Source organism: Hyaloscypha bicolor (genome assembly GCF_002865645.1).
Source record: "Hyaloscypha bicolor E unplaced genomic scaffold K444scaffold_16, whole genome shotgun sequence".
Lineage (NCBI taxonomy): Eukaryota > Fungi > Ascomycota > Leotiomycetes > Helotiales > Hyaloscyphaceae > Hyaloscypha > Hyaloscypha bicolor.
Window position 1 is genome coordinate 1800091 of NW_020194518.1, and position 16765 is coordinate 1816855.

Consider the following 16765-nt stretch of genomic DNA (forward strand, 5'->3'; position numbering starts at 1 on the left):
AGCCTCCAACAACGCGTCACAAAATCATACGCAGAACATAACACAGCAACCATGGCGGACGCAGCAGGCGCATCCGCTCCCACAGAGCCCATGGCCAACCTCCATCTCGACGAGGTCACCGGCGAAATGGTCTCCAAGTCCGAATTGAAGAAGCGCAACAAGCAGAGACAGAAGGAAGAAGAGAAGAGAGCGCGTGAGGCAGCAGCACCTCCCAAGCCTGTTGCGGCCAAGAAGTCAAATGCCGAGGCTGACGAGAAGGAATTGAATCCAAATGTATAACCATATCCTGATCCTCAAACGCGAATTAGACATTGTGACTGATGGCGGGGTAAACAGCAATACTTCGAGATTCGATCCCGCAACATCAACAAGCTCCGAACCACCAAGAACCCAAACCCATATCCTCACAAGTTCCATACAAACTATGATCTGCGGGATTTTGTCAAGGATTATGGCTCCCTCAAGTCCGGAGAGCACAAGAAGGACAAGGAGATCCGAATTGGTGCTAGAATCTACAACAAGCGCGCGTCCGGAAACAAGCTGGTATTCTACGACGTCCGGACTGAGGGCGTTAAGATCCAAGTAATGTGTCAAATGCAAGAGGCAAAGGAAGGAGGCGTTCCGTTCGAGGAGCAGCATGAGCATCTTCGACGCGGCGACATCATTGGCATTGTTGGCTACCCAGGACGAACCGCACCCAAGAACAAGATTGAGAAGGGAGAGGAAGGAGAACTGTCTATCTTTGCGACGGAAATCATTCTTCTGACACCATGTCTACACCAACTTCCGGACGAATACTATGGGTTCAAGGATCAAGAGCAAAGACACCGCAAGCGTTATCTGGATTTGATTATGAATGATCCAACCCGAAACGTCTTCATCACAAGGTCCAAGATGGTCACCTATATCCGCAGGTACTTCGATGATAAGGACTTTGTCGAGGTCGAGACGCCCATGATGAACCCTATCGCAGGAGGGGCAACAGCCAAGCCGTTCGTAACTCACCACAACGACCTCGACATGAACATGTTCATGCGTGTTGCTCCTGAGCTATACCTCAAAATGCTCGTGGTTGGCGGTCTAAACCGTGTCTACGAGATGGGCCGCCAATTCCGTAACGAAGGCATCGACCTAACCCACAACCCAGAATTCACAACCTGCGAGTTCTACATGGCCTACGCAGACGTCTACGACATCATGGACATGACCGAAGAACTCGTCTCAGGCCTCGTCAAGCACGTAACGGGTGGCACCACCACCAAGTTCCACACTCAACACGGCGAAGAGTACGAAGTAAACTGGAAGGCCCCCTGGCGCCGAGTCGAAATGATTCCTGCTCTTGAAGAAGCAACGGGCGAAAAGTTCCCCCCAGGCGAGCAACTACACACCAAGGAAACCAACGACTTCCTTAAGGGCGTGCTCAAGAAGATGAAGGTCGACTGCTCGCCACCCCTCACCAACGCCCGCATGCTGGACAAGCTAGTCGGCGAGTTCATCGAGGAGACCTGCGTGAACCCGACCTTCATCACCGGACACCCGCAGATGATGAGTCCGCTTGCCAAGTACCACCGCAGCAACCCAGGTCTCTGCGAGCGCTTTGAAGCCTTCGTCTGCAAGAAGGAGATCGTGAACGCTTATACCGAGTTAAACGACCCCTTTGATCAACGACTGCGCTTTGAAGAGCAAGCACGGCAAAAGGACCAAGGAGACGACGAGGCGCAAATGATCGACGAGAACTTTTGCCAGAGTCTTGAGTTCGGACTTCCTCCGACTGGTGGATGGGGAATGGGTATTGATCGATTAGTCATGTTCCTGACGGATAACTATAGTATTAAGGAGGTGTTGGCGTTCCCGTTCATGAAGGAAGATGTTAGCATGAAGAAGGAGAAGTTAGCGGCGGAGGAGGTGGGCATCCAGCCTGTGGCTGAGGAGGGGATCCGTGAGTCTTCCAACAGAAGACCATCAGAGCTTTACTTACAGATGGTTAGCGCACAAGTAGATGATCCGAGTCGGGTACGGGATGGGTGGATCATTGATCGATGAATGGATGATTGATGATGGATGATGGCTTTGTTGGCTTTTAGGGCCTGTACATTGCACCTCAGAGAAGCGCTATGGAACTTATGGCTTATGATCGAGTATAGAGGAAGCGAGAAAGCAAACAAGTATGAAAAAAGTTGTTAGTTATCTACAGAGTTGAGATTCATACGCTCGTGACCACAGACCCCTTTCTATGCCGCTAATCAATACATCACACCCATCATTCACACATACATCACACATCCCCCATTCCCCCATCATATTTACACATCCCCAATCCCCTTTTACAAAACAGGCGGTCCATTCCTCCTCAAGGCACTCAAATCACTCTTCATAGCCTCCTTCCCCAACCCAACTTTCCCTGCCCCTGTTACCGCAGACGCCTGCCTCACTCTCTGCCTCACCAACGCCATCAATCTCCTCGGAACCCACACTCTACTCCCAAGCACCAGTGTTCCAGTGAGTAACGCCAACGCCCCCGCCTGATGCGCTGCCGCAAGAGGGACAGGAACCAGATAGATCAACGTGCTAATACCCAACGTGACTTGTAACAATACTAAATGCACGACTCCCAACATGCCCTTTCTCGCTCCATTCGGCAATGCACCTCTTAACCTCCTGTTAAAGCGGGAATATGCCCACAAAGACAAGATAGCGGTGAATGTTGTGGTGGCCAGAACGCGGTGGTTGAGCTGCACTGTCGACGGGTTCTCGAGCATATTTCGCCAGACGAGATCGCTTTGATCGGATTTGCGAGAGTAGAAAGGAGAAAAGAGCTCCGCCTTTGGGGGGTGGAAACCAGTTCCCATGCGTGGGAATTCGTTATAAATAAGTCCGGCGTCGAGACCGGCGACTAGGCCGCCGGACAAGGCGGTTGTGAAAACGAGGAGCGTGAGGCCGGCCACGGAATTCCGGAATACGCTGAGGGAGGGGGAGGAGAGGTGCGTTAATTGTGCCAACCCTCGCGCGGGGTGGGAAAGAAGGGCGTTAGTACGGAGGATGGAGAGTCCGTTCCATAGCATGGCGGTGTAGCATATAAACGCTGCTCCTAGGTGGGCTGTCAATCGATGCTGGCTGACTCTTGGGTGGCTCCCAGGAGCGAAGAGATCATCTTTTAATCCCGATTTGACCATATACCACCCCAGAAATCCTTGGAACCCAATCAGTCCACTGATTCCAAGGAGGCGCAATGACATGTTTGCTGAGACTTTCCGCCGGGAGACAAAGTAGATGGCGGGGAGGACGAAGCTAAGGCCCACGAAACGCCCCCAGAGACGGTGTCCCCATTCCATGTAGTAGATCTTCTTGAATTCTTCCAGCGTCATGTGTGGATTTAGGAGCTTGAATTCGGGAGAGGCGCGGTACTTGTCGAATTCGGAGGCCCAGTCCGAGGCGGAGAGGGGTGGGAGGGAACCTGTTACGGGTTTCCATTCTGTGATGCTGAGTCTAGCCAGTTATTAGACTTGGATCGTAGATTTAAGGGAGGAAGGGGGAGACGATGTACCCAGACTCCGTCAATCTCGTCAAGCCCCCAAATACCACAATCCCGAATACACCGCCTGCAGAAGCTAGCAGCCAATATGCGACTGTATTCGACGGAGTCTCGGGAAAGAAGCCCTTCTTCGCCCCTCCTTTCGCCCTCTCCTTCTCGGCATTCGATATCGTCTGACTGAGCGAGCTCAATGGAGATGTCTTTTTCGGCACGAGTTCAGGGAATGTTGCAGCGCTGCTGTTGAATCGGATGGTTCGAGAGAGGTTTGTCTTTCTGGGGATTTTGATCTGTCGAGCTGCGGGACGGGCATATTTTTGACAGTGGTGACATATGAAGAAATCGCTGGCGAGCCGGGGAGCTGCTCGTCGCAGCCCGGGCAGAAGTGAAGCCATTGAGGAGAATGGGAAGTCTGAGGCAAGAGCGGAATAATGGGACGATAAATCATTTATCGCGAGCTTCAATTAGGTCAGCATGGTGGATCGAGAATCGCCGGCTTGGAGGAACGTTTTGCCGCGCAGGGAGTCAAGCTGCAAGGTACATCCGGCCACGCCAGCTCCTGGAATTGACCCCAAGTTTTGTGCAACCTCAGAAACGCCATTACGAACACCAACCATGAGATGAAATCATGAAGACACGAGAGAGAGAGAGTACACTAGGCGCACATGTTCTCTCCTCGGAATACCGAATCCCCTAATCCTTTCCGCCCTGCTCTGCAATATCTCGTTTCTACTGGCAGACCCCGGTCAAACCACCGTCAGAGTAGATCCTCTGGCAGCCTCGACTCTGACGGCGAGGGGGAGCGCTCGAGAATGCCTCCCTCCGGTTACAATGAACTCCACCCAGCTTCAATTCCTTTGATCAACATCTCCGGATCCGCCTCTCCTGCCCGCAGACAATCAGACTCGACTTTGAATCCAGACACAGACGATGACGATTGGGGGGACAATCCGAGCTCAGCACAGCAGCCATTCTTCATGCAAGATGGAGCCAAGTACACAGGCTGGAGACTGTTCGTATACGGTGGAGGAGCCGGACAATTCTTCTTCAATACACCACTGGGCTGGCAGCTATACATCGGGATACTTGTTCTCTGGCTAGGGGGCTGTCAGATTAGTTTGGCGATTATGAATCGTATTATTCTGTGGAGTGGGTATTTGCAAGAAAACTACACCTCACACACCAACCTGATCCCCTTGATAGCCGGAGTATACAAGTTCCCCTATCCCTTGACGACAACGCTAATCGAGATGCTAATCGCACATGGATGTCTGCTGCTTTCAGCATACATTACGCGTTGGGTTAGTCCCTGTTTGAATAGTTCTGGGTTCTCTGGGGGAGTTGCGCCTTCGAGGCCGTTGCAATCGCCCTCTGCAGCGGGGTTTCATGAAGGGAAGGATGCGGGGTTCTGGGACCATGTTTCGAGGTGGACCGCATATAAAACGGGAGGAATCGCAGGAGGTGGTCTCTTCGAATTCGATTTGCAGATTGCAAAGCTGGTCCTACCTTGTGCGGTCATATTCGTTGCGAAAGTGGTACTCTCCAACCTTTCGTTTGCATATGCCCAGCTCCAGATATACATCCTAGCACGGATTGCCATTGTACCTTTGGCGTTATTCTTCACTTACTTCCTGGGAGGAACACAACACAGCGTCTCCACGATCGCTTCCGCCCTCACTGCAACCCTTACTCTAGCCATTGCCACAGTCCCGCAAACCAGCATCCAAGTCACATGGGAGAGCGTCGCATCAGGAGTATTCTCTTCCATCTTCGTAGCCCTTTATCCAGTCCAACTCCAACGAACCTACAAATCCCTCGTCGCGTCTCTGGTCCCGCAAGGCGATCTTCTCGGGAGCTTCCCATCATCCAATACTTCCCCCGATTTCTCCGGTTCTAGAGAAGAAGCTCGCGCTTACTGGCGTCTCCTCCACTACACCTCCCTCCTCAGCATCCTGATCTTCACACCCATCGTCATCCTATCCGGTGAACTCGCAATCATCTGGCGCAACCGCTACATCCTAGACGTCTTCTTCCACTGGCTGATGGTGCTGTGTAGCGGTACAGGAAGCTGGGCCGTGTTCTGGGCAACGATGGCATTGACGAGAGCTACGAGTCCGTTGACGACGGCTTTCTTGTTTGTGCCGAGAGCAGCGTTCTTGTTGCCTGTTATGGCGAGGTTCAGGATGCCGGCTTATGCGTGGGTTGGGATTTTGATGAGTTGGATGTCTTGTGCATGGTTCCTAATAGCCCGAAGGAGAGATGGGAGGGAGCTTGGGCGGTTAAGGTGATATATTTGTGGGTAAGATTGGGTGTACGATACGTGTGTTGTATACTGGGCATTAAGCGGAAGATTTATATATGGGTGCTGATCTACAAAGATGATGAAGGATTACGAGGCCTGGCCAGTGGCCAGCTGCCATATACCAAAAATGCTTCTTCAGCCTTCCATCAATCTGAATTTTGCGGCTCTAACACAACCCAATCTTCTTCCCGCGCCTGGCAAGTGCCTACCGAGAACATACTCAGGTCAACATTCCTTCACATTATAGATCGCTTTTCAACGCTGCGTTCACGTACCCTTCGGACCCAGTACGCCTCTCATTTTCACTCGCTCCTGAACTATATCCATGACCGTTAATCTTCATGGTTAGGCTCGAGTGGGCGCTCTGCCATCTGCAGGTCCAATATTCCACAACGTCCCGTACATTAGGCTCATCCCGGAGTCCTCCCGAGTGGAAAGGGTTGAGGTTTATTTCACATCGTAACTGAAGTGGAAGTGACCCCCGGACATGGAATTATGGGGTGTGGAGTGGAGAGTGAATGTCCGTCTCAACATTGTTTCATATAGCTTCAATTTTCCAAATGTTCCGGGAACATAGAATTCCACAAATGTCGGCGTGATAGAGTTCCGCCGCAATAGCAACTGCCTGATTGCGTTCCTACATCATCGAACCCAAGATATGATTAGTCGAGTGACTAGTCGGGTTTGCTCGTGTCTTTGTGTTCGGTGTGCATGGAGCTCTGACTGCGGGTCATTTATGCCTCACATAGCTCACTCAAACCCCTTTGAAGTATCATCTAGGAGACAAATCCCTTCTTGCCCTCCGTTCTTCTTCCAGCATCTCCCGCTGTACCGCAGCTTCCAGCTCATCCAGCTCCTGCAACTTCAGCAATCTTTCCTTCTCAATTCAAATCTTCTCCCGCTTTTCTCTCAGCTCGTCCATTCGAGACGAACTCGCGCCACCGAAAGCGGGGTACTACTGGAGGCGCCCAAGGACACTGCATCGTGCGCCACTCTACTTTCGGGGTTACTCCCATAACTACCGACAGAGGGTTCTATGGCCAGAGGCTGGAAAGGTTGACTAAACGTCTGTTGAGGCGCCTGAGCTGGGCTTTGAAGCTCCGCCGTGGAACTCCCCTCTAGCTCATGACCATTTGCCGTCGTTGTAAGTTCTTTACTTTGAACAGCGAGTATTGGGTTCTCTGCCGCAATACGGCTTTCATCTGGTTTATACCTCTTCGCCAATATAGCAAGTTCTTTTCTTGAGATGGAGTGCATTGGTTCGTCCGTTGGGAGAGACCATGTTTATGCTTAGGGGTGGTAGGTCCAGTCGTTACTGGTGACGATGTTGGAGAGCCTGATGAACTGCTCCTGCTCGCAGTAACGGCTGATTTGGCCACGCACGACTGCTGAGTTATTAGCTGTATGACTCAAGAGAAAGCTACTGAAAAGACTATGGGGCTCTCACAGCACACGTTGGAAGGGCTGCTTGTGCAAGAGCTCACGCAGCAAACAAAGTCACGATGCGGAATGCCTTCATCGCGCCGCCGTAGCCTCGTGTGAACTGCCACAAGAACAGACGCAACCTCAACCGACAACTTTAATATATTCCATGTATTGCAAGGCGGGGTTGGTGCAAGGCACTTGGAGAACAGCTGTTATGTCTTCTCGTGAGGAGCAAGCAAAATTGAATGGAACAGAGCAGAAAGATACAGAGATCCTGCCACGCAGCCTCTTCCCCTCTTTAATTATCCCCCTGTCATTGTTGGCGGAAATCATAGCCGGTAATCCGTCGACAGGTTCAGCTTAACGCTGCAAAACCAAACGCTCGTCCCACACCGGTTTGCGAATAGAGAAGTTAAGTATCGTCAGCCTACATCGCAAAAATACTAGGCCAGTCGAAGACATACTCACATGAAGCATCACGGTCTCACCCGCTCCCGCTCCCGCAATCCACTTCTTCACTCCGCCATCCAAATGCATACAAATAATCTCCATCTCATCCACACATAGCCTTCGCTCTTTCTTCCCAACCACCCTTCGTATGTAGACCATCCCTCCCAATCCAGCCAATTCAGTCCGCCCAAAATCTCCAACTACAGCCCTCTCCCATTGGCGCATGCGACAGTGTTCCCTCGTGGCATTCGTCAATCGCCATTTAGGCCGTGTGCCTCCTATAGCATTGTCGTACAATCCGCCCTTGCTTCTCTAATGCCATAACTTATCTACAAACAGGCGATTCATCAATAAACTTAGCTTCTGCGTCAGCTCCTGGGGTTTAAATCACACGTTAGCTACAGAGCACCGAAGATAGAGAAAGGCGATGTGCACGAGGCTGCGCATGAGATAGAGGGGTTACAGAAGGAGGACGGAGTGGAGTTGCCTGCTCCTGAGTCCTGATCAGGTGGAAGGGGATATAGGTGCAACGGAGGGGAGTAGTTCTGGGAGTTTGAGAGTTCCTTTTGTCCTATTTTTGTCCTTAAACTTCCAGCGTTTGTTTTGAGAAAGGAGAATAAAAATGGACAGGAAAAGGAATGGCGAAATGATAGCGCCTTCTGACTTGGAGACTGACACGGAGCAACAGGTTGGTTCAGATGGTGATTCTGGCAGTGGCAACCTCTACGCTCTGTTTTGAGTGTCCCAGAAGACAAAACTCTCTCCTATTCAGCTATTCAACCTTTCTTTCCACGGATTTCTCGAAAGGGAAAGATGGCCGGTTTCTTGTCAATAGCGATCAAACGCCTGGTCATGAAATCTACACGGAAAGGCAACAGGTAGGGGAGGAAGGGTATCGACGAGGGAGCACAGAGTGTTCCTTAGCTGCTCTAAGGCTCGTGAGAGCTATCGACTCAGAAATTTGAGCCATCAGGTTGGCCGACGGATACTACGGAAGCTACAGAGACTCTGGGTTTGCAGAACCCTCATTGGCAAGCAAGTGCAACATGGCTGCAAATCGGTTTATCCAGTTCATCAAGGTTGCCCACAAATCAAAGAATGGAAATTCGTGATTAGCTTTAATTACAATGTCCTGACCTTCTCCGGTACACCTAATGCCATGTTCGGCAGAGGAAAAGGAACAGTTTTCTTGTTTCCCTTCTGACATGGCTTCAATTTGACAGCGGGGGCAAGGACCAGCTTTTGTGTCAAGGCTAGTTACATGCTCTGGCGCTGCATGCTGCATTACCATTGGATTCAACCAGAACAACTCTAGATGCCGTTAGGCGAGAGGCCCCTTTTAGGGGTCATGGAAGTTGGAACACCCTGAAACCCGCGACACGGTACCGAGATCTAGTACGAACACCAGCTAGAACGGAACGTGCATGAACCTGTAAGCACCTTTATAGGCTCCTGTTACCCAGAACAAGTACTGCACGCGAAATTTAAATTTTCCACTAGACAGGGAGTTCAGACTTCTAGACAACACGAGTACTCGTACCGCTGCGTCATAATTGATGCAAAATGTATTACGTAGAGCGGGAATAGTGAAATATGTGCGAAGATTCGGTACTCGTCGGAGAAATGAGAGCCAATTAAGAAGAGAAATATGGAGTCCTCGTCTGCTAGGAGCCGACAATGTTATCCTAAGCCATGTCTAGAAGGGGGCGTTGTGGCTGCTTCTATCGAGTAAAAATATTCAAGATATTACACTGAAGCGAACGAATCCATAGCCCAATAAACCTAAGCCCTAGAGATCGTCCCAGGTTTTCTCTAATGTCCGTACCCCCATCCCTTACGTCTCGTAGCCGGAGTATTTGGGCCCGCCATCTCATTCCATGGGTGCGTCGTGGTATTGCTCAAAGTCGTGGTATTCCCCATCCGGGGGTCTTAGATAGCGTGCACTTCCGTGTAAGCAGGAGGTTAGAATCTATAGCGATAGTAGAGTGTCCTTATTTGAATTTCACAGCTGGTTGCCGGGTGAAGATGGGCGCAAGAGCTCCAAGACTTTGGGTGAAGCAGATTTGGAGCGAATATCTCGAATACCAAGAGTCGTCTTGCTTGAAGAGGAATTGAGTGTCGGAAGACTGACGCCATCTGAGATTGGGGCAGGAATAAATATTCTCAAAACTTGGACGTGATGACTTGCGCACGGGCATGGACTTGTTGTCTGGGGAATCACGACCGATATTCAAAACAATCACAAAGTGGATGACTGGCCGTGGTCAATGCCGGTGGGTAATAGTGGAGATAAAATGGATAATGTGGGTGGGGGAATAGTAGTAAATTTATGATCATGCATGTTATGTGAGCGATTGTCCCACGTGATCAACCCCCCTTTTTCAATTCTCATTTTCAATGACCAAGGTTCCTTTCGGATTCTTTCGCATACCTGCATGGTAGAAATGCTGCACTGTCTCTTTCATTTGGTAGAAGAACTATTCTGACTAGACAACAAGGAAACTTACAGGAACGGCTCTGCAGAATGTTGTCTGGAGTCTAGACTACGTTGGATATGTGGAGAGTATTGTCTAGTTGAGTTATCAGTAAATTCATAATTAATACGCAAGGCAGATATCAATATTTCGACATTGGAAGTGTAATTGTGAATATATATACATAGATAATACGGTGGTCAAGACATTGGAGTACGGCATCGACTCGACTTTGCAATATCTCGCCGCCTTTAGAAGAAAAAGCCCGCCATTTTTTCCCTCAATTTTTCTTCGACCTACTCCACCAACCTAGCCCTTCTTGATTTTTCTTTGTCCTACTGCTCCCTCTCCTCAACATCAACGCGTCATTATCGCAATGTTGAGTCTTCCGGAGTTGGCGAGCATTGCTCACAAGCTCCTCGTTCCCTTTAGCATTGCTTTCATCTTCACAATCTCTGTTTGCACTATCATCTGCTCTGTAGATCTTTCCATACTCCTCCCCTCCATTCTGCGCCCACAGAAAGGCCTGGCACTGCCGTCCCTCAATCAATCACGGTGGATGCAGGCACGTTGCTGGAAGGATAATGCCGCCAGTCTGGTTCAACAAGCGTACATAAAGGTCTGTCACTGTCTGCCACTGTCCTATTCTGCCTCTGGGCAGATTGTTTGCTCCGATGCTGTGTTGACAGTGTTTTTGCTGCAGTTTCCCGGCAAAGTCTTCCAAGTTTTTGATCCCGACGGCCCTCAAGTCTTTATCCCCCCTAACCTGATGGACGAAATCGAGGCCTTTCCCGACAACGTTCTCTCCATATCCGACGGTGTTAAGGAGGTAAGTTCTGTGAGTGTTTGGATAAAGAGAAACCCACTAATGGGTTGCAGTTGTTCCAGACCGAGCATACCATGTTTCCTGACCCTGGAAACCAGGAATGGATTACATGGACAAAACAAAATCTTGACAAGAATGTTGGTAAGTAATTTCCTTTTGACGTTGAGGATATTGCTGACATCTTTGTAGCAAAGTACTCAGCAATTGTGAAGCAGGAGCTTTCAGGATTGTTTCCTTGGCAGTTCCAAAGGTATGGCGGTAAGTTTATGCAAGTCAGTTTCGACGTGGAGTTTATAATAATTCAAACCAGGTTGGCAACCAATTCAAGCTCATCCTAAGCTTGTCCAGATAGTCGCCGCAATCGCTTCCCGAATCTTCCTTGGTCATCCTATCGGCACCAAAGAAGGCCAACCAAGCCGAAAGAACCCGGAATGGATCATGGCAACAATCACCTACCCCCGAGACCTCTTCATCGCAATCTATTTCCTCAACTTCTGGCCTCGCTGGCTCCGGTCGGTTGCCAAGTACATGATCCCACACATGTGGGTTTCCTGGATGCACGCCGGTTTAGCTGCACGAGTTGTTGAGGAGGCGCTTCAACACCCTGCAAATGGAGACGCGGCCCATGGGGTCTATGAAATGCTATCCGAGGAAAAGAAAAATGATTATCTGTCTCAAGGAAGAGCGCAACTCGGATTTGCCATGGCGGGAATGCATACTACTATTCGAGTCATCTCTCAGGCTCTCTTCGACCTTGCTGAACACCCTGAATACATCCCCATGCTGCGAGAAGAGATCAAGAAAGTTTGGGGCCCTAGGGACGCTTACAAAGAACCTATTATGGAACAATTCGCTTCGCTCAAGAAGTTGGATAGCTTTATGAAGGAGTCGATGCGTTTGCACGGTGGTGTCAGTGAGTCTATGCTTCCTTCCCCTTTATCCTCCTTCCAGAATCAAACACTGACAAATGAGAAAGCATCCTTCCGCCGCAAAGTCCTCCAGCCCATCACCCTCTCTGACGGCACCTTTCTGCCTCCAGGGACCTCCGTCTATTTTCCAACCCACGCTCTCTCCCACGACCCCTCAATCTTCCCCGACCCTGACAAATTTGACGGCCTCCGTTTCTACAAGTTGAGACAGCGCTCCCAGGCAGATGCGAATAAACACCAGTTTACGGCCATCGATAATCATGCTACGTACTTCGGCGCGGGAAGACATGCATGCCCTGGCAGAACGTTTGCAGGTGTGTTAGCGAAGTGGATCTTGATTGCGCTGGTGACGAGATATGATTTCAAGATCATCGAGGGAGATAGCACGCCGAGGGATTTCCAGTTTTCGGGGCTTTTACTCGTGAACACGAAGAAGATGATTATGATCCGGGATCGAGTTGTTGTTTGAGATTCTTCACGTCAGCTGTCTGCAGCAAACTTGAGGCGAGGCAATACATTGAGGAAGAGTATAACTGTTTACCACCAACGCCAGGAGGACATCCAGTTCAGAAAGAATCCGCTGCGGTACTACCTATCTGATCTCCTTCCCAGCAGTGTTTGTAGTAGTCAGTCAGGGATATTCAATGAGTTCTGAAACCTACCCAGTGCCCCATTTCCGGGGACGATAGTACAATCGTTACATCCCGTTGCAAGGCAACTGCATGCAGTACACGTGCGTAGTTGCACAACATCAAACTTTAAAACAGGACCACCTCACTCCACTCTTTTCTTTTCCCACTGCATCCCCACTACATCCCTCTGCTCGGCGACCTCATCAAATCCTCCCACTCTGCAACTCTCTCAAATCCCCGACTCGCTCCACTATCTCAAACTCCAACACACCAACAGCAATTTTATAGGGTGGGTATAGCTCGTATTTGACCCGGATCGACATGCGTTCATGTCTGAGATGGCCTGCTGATCGCCAAATCATGACAAAGGAGGGGGCGCCACGCGATAACTAAGGAATAGCGTGCCTAGCACGTCATTTTTGCGCGAATAAAGAACATGATAATGTAAACGTGATGGCTTTCTTCTTGAGGCCGAAATTGAAAATCGAAGCTGTGATATCCCTCTGTTTGTGAAAATAGATGGTGGAGGCTATGCGAAACGGTTTATGCAGTTGTTCGGACGAGGTCAGATTTACCCCCCTATCTCGGATCGCTTCAGGGAAATGTGGAGCCCGGCTGGCGAAGGTCAGACGGGAATAACCTCAACGGGCAACCTCGATCACGCAATCAACGGTGGATGAGAGTGGGAAGGAACCGGACAACGCCACTTCCCTGACGCCAATCTCGTTTGCCTTGTTCTTTAAATCATTCCTCTGCCTCATCCATCGTCTGATCCAAACCAACATCAACATCACGATATCTATAGCTGAAGAGCTGCGCACAGCCATGGAGACATTATCGCCAAGATGCATTCTCTCAGGGGTGCTCTTCGGGGCAGCTTTGACCGCAGCAGGCATCTACTCTCCAACAGTCATCATCCAACAAATGCACTTCGAGGATTTCCACATGATGAAGGCATTCTTCAGCGCTTCTGCCACCTCTGCGTATGTTCCCCCTTTCCCTTGGCCTTCCCCACCCACCCACTCCAAACTCGCAGCTTACCATAAGTGAACAGGCTAGCAATCATTCTAGCAAACCGACTTCACTTCTCCGCCTGCAAACCAAGGGCGCCCAACACTCTAAACTGGTTCAGCAAATACGACGGCAACCTCGTAGGCGGTGCACTGCTCGGTGTTGGAATGGCTCTCACGGGTGCTTGTCCCGGGACCGTATTACCACAACTCGCGACCGGTATCCCGTCTGCCTCTTACGTACTTCTCGGCGGCCTGCTAGGCGGGATCCTGTACTCTCGATACGGAAAGTCTCTCATCCGACCTGCTCAGGCCGAAGTGAAAGCCGATTCGAAACAAATCGAGGAAAGACTAACCATCGATCAAGTCCTGAAAATTGATTCCACCAGAGCCTTGGCCATCTACGAAACCCTCTGCCTCAGCATCGTCGCCTCGGTCAGCTACCTCGCTCCCGACAAGCCTGACGTCTTGCTCCCTGGTGCCGTGGGGGGACTTTTGATTGGGCTGAGCCAATTCGCATCTCTCTTCCTCACTAGCTCCACCCTCGGTGTGTCTACCGCTTACGAACAACTCGGCAATGTTTTCTGGTGGGTTTACCGAACTATCGTATTGGGGAAGCGGAGTCCGAGGCCGAGTATCAAGGCCACTTCTTTCGTCTTAGGAAGTGTTCTCGGATCTTGGGGATTGGGCAAGGCGCTGGGGTTGAGTGGAGGAGGAGGCAAAGGGGAGGTTATTATCGGCACACTGAGGGCAGTGGCGGGAGGTGTGCTATTGACGTTTGGGTCCAGAGTAGCTGGAGGCTGTACGTCTGGGCATGGGATTAGTGGGATGAGTTTGTTAAGTGTGGGCAGTTTTGTGAGTGTAGGGGCCATGTTTGCAGGAGGTATGGGAACGGCTGCGGTTCTGAAGTTTTGCGGAAGTGCATAAGGGAGGGTTCCTATCTGACTTTGAGCGTTGAGTATAAGTGTTGCTAGATATACTATTGCAAAGGTGAAAGGCTTGATTTCGAAGACTTTAACAGGAATCAAGTCTATGAAAGATAGAGAAAGTTGCTAACTGACAGATCGTACGCTAATTCTTTATCACTTGATGTGATTTATCAGCAAGAGCCCCCTTTTAAGCAAACCACCACAAAGAGAGTTGTTCCCGATACGCCCACCACACTTGTCAAGAGTTGGAAATGCGTGTTGGAAGGATCAAATTTCTGCCATCCATATCTAATTGAGGAACAACACAAATCTCTTGCAAGCAAAATAGACCCAATAAATTACCCTTCCAGACTTATCAAGTTTGTCTGGCGCACCCGCCCAATTATCCATAACCGCTGCCACAAGCCAATCAATATAGAAGAGTGCATAGATGCCAAGCAGGAGAAAGAATTTCATTATCTGCGACCACCTTGTTGAACGATCCCCTGGCTAGCAACGGGTGACGGTGCTAGAGGCGATCACCGCGAATACAACGCATCCGACAAAACCGAACGTGAGATTTCTTGCAGCAGCCACGGTATGCCAAGTGATTATCAGCGTGTTCAAAGCAGCGAGGAGCCCGAGTATGCTTCCTGTAAATCAGCACGATCCAATCAAAAACCAGGAGAGCCACTGTCCATATTTCGCACGCTTCTCTAAGTTTCGTCCTGGTTGGGTGACATCAAGTGCAAGCTCTGCCCGCTGTTGATATTGATATTCGTCAACCACGTCCTGAGATCGATTCTCCTCTCTTTCTTTCGACCGAATGAAAATCCACCTTCCTCTACCAAGCAAGCCAGCCAGTGAACTGGCGATAGAAGTCATAATCAGCCAAATGCTCAGCATGATGAACTCCGATGCATGCTGCGCGCATCGTGTGGTCGCCAACATAGACGTGATCGTCGTACTGATCAATTGAGCTAGTCCAAGAGCAAGGTTGATATGCGAGTTCTTTTGCATCTTCCATGGCATCAGCGGTCGGCGACCGAGAATGTTGATGATGAGGCAGTAGTAAGTTAGGACGTGGGATGCGAAGCCTAACCCGCCGTAGGGGAGAGCGAAGCATTCAGCGCTGTGGCGAAGGCAAGCAAGCTCGAATGTCCCGTTGCCCCCCGGTTGCCAGTTTGTGCAGGTGTTGGGTAATCTTGAATCGGACATTGGAGATGCGCAGGTAACAATCAGGTGGGTTGGAGGAAAGTCGATGTCATCTGGGAGGACAGAAGAGGGAGGGATAACTCGGCAGGGTCGTTGAAAAGACAAGACAGAAGAGCAGTCGAGGAACTGCAGCTCTTAAACTCAAGTAGTAACTACCTGCGACGTCAATAATGCCAAGGACTTCTCTTCTGCATGAAAGTCCGGTCAACCGTCGCGGATGGCTTGCAGTCTTCCCCAGCTGTGGCTTGCACCTGTGTCTGTGCAATTAACCTTATTCGCAGCTACTTCCTCTCAAGCCAACCAGAGTGCGCAATCAACCATTTTGAAGTCAATATGCAACCAATACACTGGCCAGTAGAGCGCCCAAAACCCTTCCAATATTCACCCGCACGGCGAGTCTCATGGCGTTGTGTATGATTCGCCAGAGTCCAAAAGTGAAGGTCTGATAGGAAGAGGTAAGTCGGGAGAATGACTCGCCGCAGCTCTATTTTTGTCTTCTGCGGTTTTCAAGCGAGGTGGTACAAGAAGGACCACTCAGCAAACAAGCATCCCTCTCGTATGTGTTCCTTGGGACTCGCTGCACAGTGTGTTAAAAAAGTATCCAAGGTGTTCAAAATATTCACGAATTATTCATGAATATTTTGAGTAGAATATGAGTAGCGTAATGCTCAAATAATTTGAATAGAGTAGAATATATATTCATGAATAATTACCCGCCACGTGACTATAGCAAATCACTATTTACTTAATAATTATTAAATAAATAAGGCACCTATTAATTAAAATACTTTAAGCTAAGCTAGTACTTATATCATACTAGCTGGATACCAAACTTATATAATGGTAAACTAGTTATATTCTCCTTTATTACTAAGCTTTGTGTTACGTGGCAACAGTCACGTGGTGCCGCTGCACGTGACTTCGCGTATAGCCAGGTGCTTCCTTAGCCCGGCAGACAGCCTTCAGCTCAATTCAAGTTCTTTACCACCACTGCAACATCACCTTATCGTGACACTTTGGTTTGCTTACTAAGCGTTTCTGCTACTGGGTAACGAGGTGCCACTA

General features: G+C 49.8%; 6 protein-coding genes across 6 annotated transcripts; 4 read left to right on the forward strand and 2 right to left on the reverse strand.

Moving 5' to 3' along the window:
* Positions 1-8: 8 nt before the first annotated feature.
* On the forward strand, positions 9-2014 carry K444DRAFT_608247 (putative Lysyl-tRNA synthetase, cytoplasmic). Its single transcript, XM_024879339.1, has 3 exons — positions 9-273; positions 337-1939; positions 1989-2014. Exons 1-3 carry the CDS (start codon positions 52-54, stop codon positions 1997-1999), a joined length of 1836 nt encoding a protein of 611 aa, XP_024742579.1. The 5' UTR covers positions 9-51; the 3' UTR covers positions 2000-2014.
* K444DRAFT_608249 (cytochrome c oxidase assembly protein-like protein cox15) lies at positions 1883-3951 on the reverse strand. Its single transcript, XM_024879340.1, has 2 exons — positions 3545-3951; positions 1883-3486 (listed from the first exon to the last, which is right to left on the reverse strand). Exons 1-2 carry the CDS (start codon positions 3922-3924, stop codon positions 2325-2327), a joined length of 1542 nt encoding a protein of 513 aa, XP_024742580.1. The 5' UTR covers positions 3925-3951; the 3' UTR covers positions 1883-2324.
* Positions 3952-4104: 153 nt separating this feature from the next.
* On the forward strand, positions 4105-5970 carry K444DRAFT_608250 (uncharacterized protein). The gene has a single exon (XM_024879341.1). The coding sequence runs from the start codon at positions 4195-4197 to the stop codon at positions 5815-5817; it is 1623 nt and encodes a 540-aa protein (XP_024742581.1). The 5' UTR covers positions 4105-4194; the 3' UTR covers positions 5818-5970.
* A 4586-nt stretch (positions 5971-10556) lies between these two features.
* Positions 10557-12404, forward strand: K444DRAFT_659845 (cytochrome P450; the record flags this gene model as incomplete). Its single annotated transcript, XM_024886398.1, has 5 exons — positions 10557-10799; positions 10842-11009; positions 11060-11147; positions 11196-11264; positions 11317-12404. 5 exons carry the CDS (start codon positions 10557-10559, stop codon positions 12402-12404), a joined length of 1656 nt encoding a protein of 551 aa, XP_024742582.1.
* Positions 12405-13333: 929 nt separating this feature from the next.
* K444DRAFT_581919 (uncharacterized protein) lies at positions 13334-14616 on the forward strand. Its single transcript, XM_024877767.1, has 2 exons — positions 13334-13550; positions 13622-14616. The coding sequence occupies exons 1-2, from the start codon at positions 13393-13395 to the stop codon at positions 14502-14504; spliced, it is 1041 nt and encodes a 346-aa protein (XP_024742583.1). The 5' UTR covers positions 13334-13392; the 3' UTR covers positions 14505-14616.
* A 170-nt stretch (positions 14617-14786) lies between these two features.
* On the reverse strand, positions 14787-15949 carry K444DRAFT_608252 (uncharacterized protein). Its single transcript, XM_024879342.1, has one exon. It carries the CDS (start codon positions 15701-15703, stop codon positions 15146-15148), a length of 558 nt encoding a protein of 185 aa, XP_024742584.1. The 5' UTR covers positions 15704-15949; the 3' UTR covers positions 14787-15145.
* Between the last annotated feature and the right edge of the window lie 816 nt (positions 15950-16765).

Bases quoted from the DNA above. Each gene is read 5' to 3' on its own strand.
- K444DRAFT_608247 (XM_024879339.1), top strand. From the start codon at position 52: ATGGCGGACGCAGCAGGCGCATCCGCTCCCACAGAGCCCATGGCCAAC. The intron at 274-336 runs GTATAACCATAT...CGGGGTAAACAG, and splicing joins AGAAGGAATTGAATCCAAAT to CAATACTTCGAGATTCGATC.
- K444DRAFT_608250 (XM_024879341.1), top strand. From the start codon at position 4,195: ATGTTCTCTCCTCGGAATACCGAATCCCCTAATCCTTTCCGCCCTGCT.
- K444DRAFT_608252 (XM_024879342.1), bottom strand. From the start codon at position 15,703: ATGTCCGATTCAAGATTACCCAACACCTGCACAAACTGGCAACCGGGG.
- K444DRAFT_608249 (XM_024879340.1), bottom strand. From the start codon at position 3,924: ATGGCTTCACTTCTGCCCGGGCTGCGACGAGCAGCTCCCCGGCTCGCC. The intron at 3,487-3,544 runs GTACATCGTCTC...ATAACTGGCTAG, and splicing joins ACGAGATTGACGGAGTCTGG to ACTCAGCATCACAGAATGGA.
- K444DRAFT_581919 (XM_024877767.1), top strand. From the start codon at position 13,393: ATGGAGACATTATCGCCAAGATGCATTCTCTCAGGGGTGCTCTTCGGG. The intron at 13,551-13,621 runs GTATGTTCCCCC...ATAAGTGAACAG, and splicing joins AGCGCTTCTGCCACCTCTGC to GCTAGCAATCATTCTAGCAA.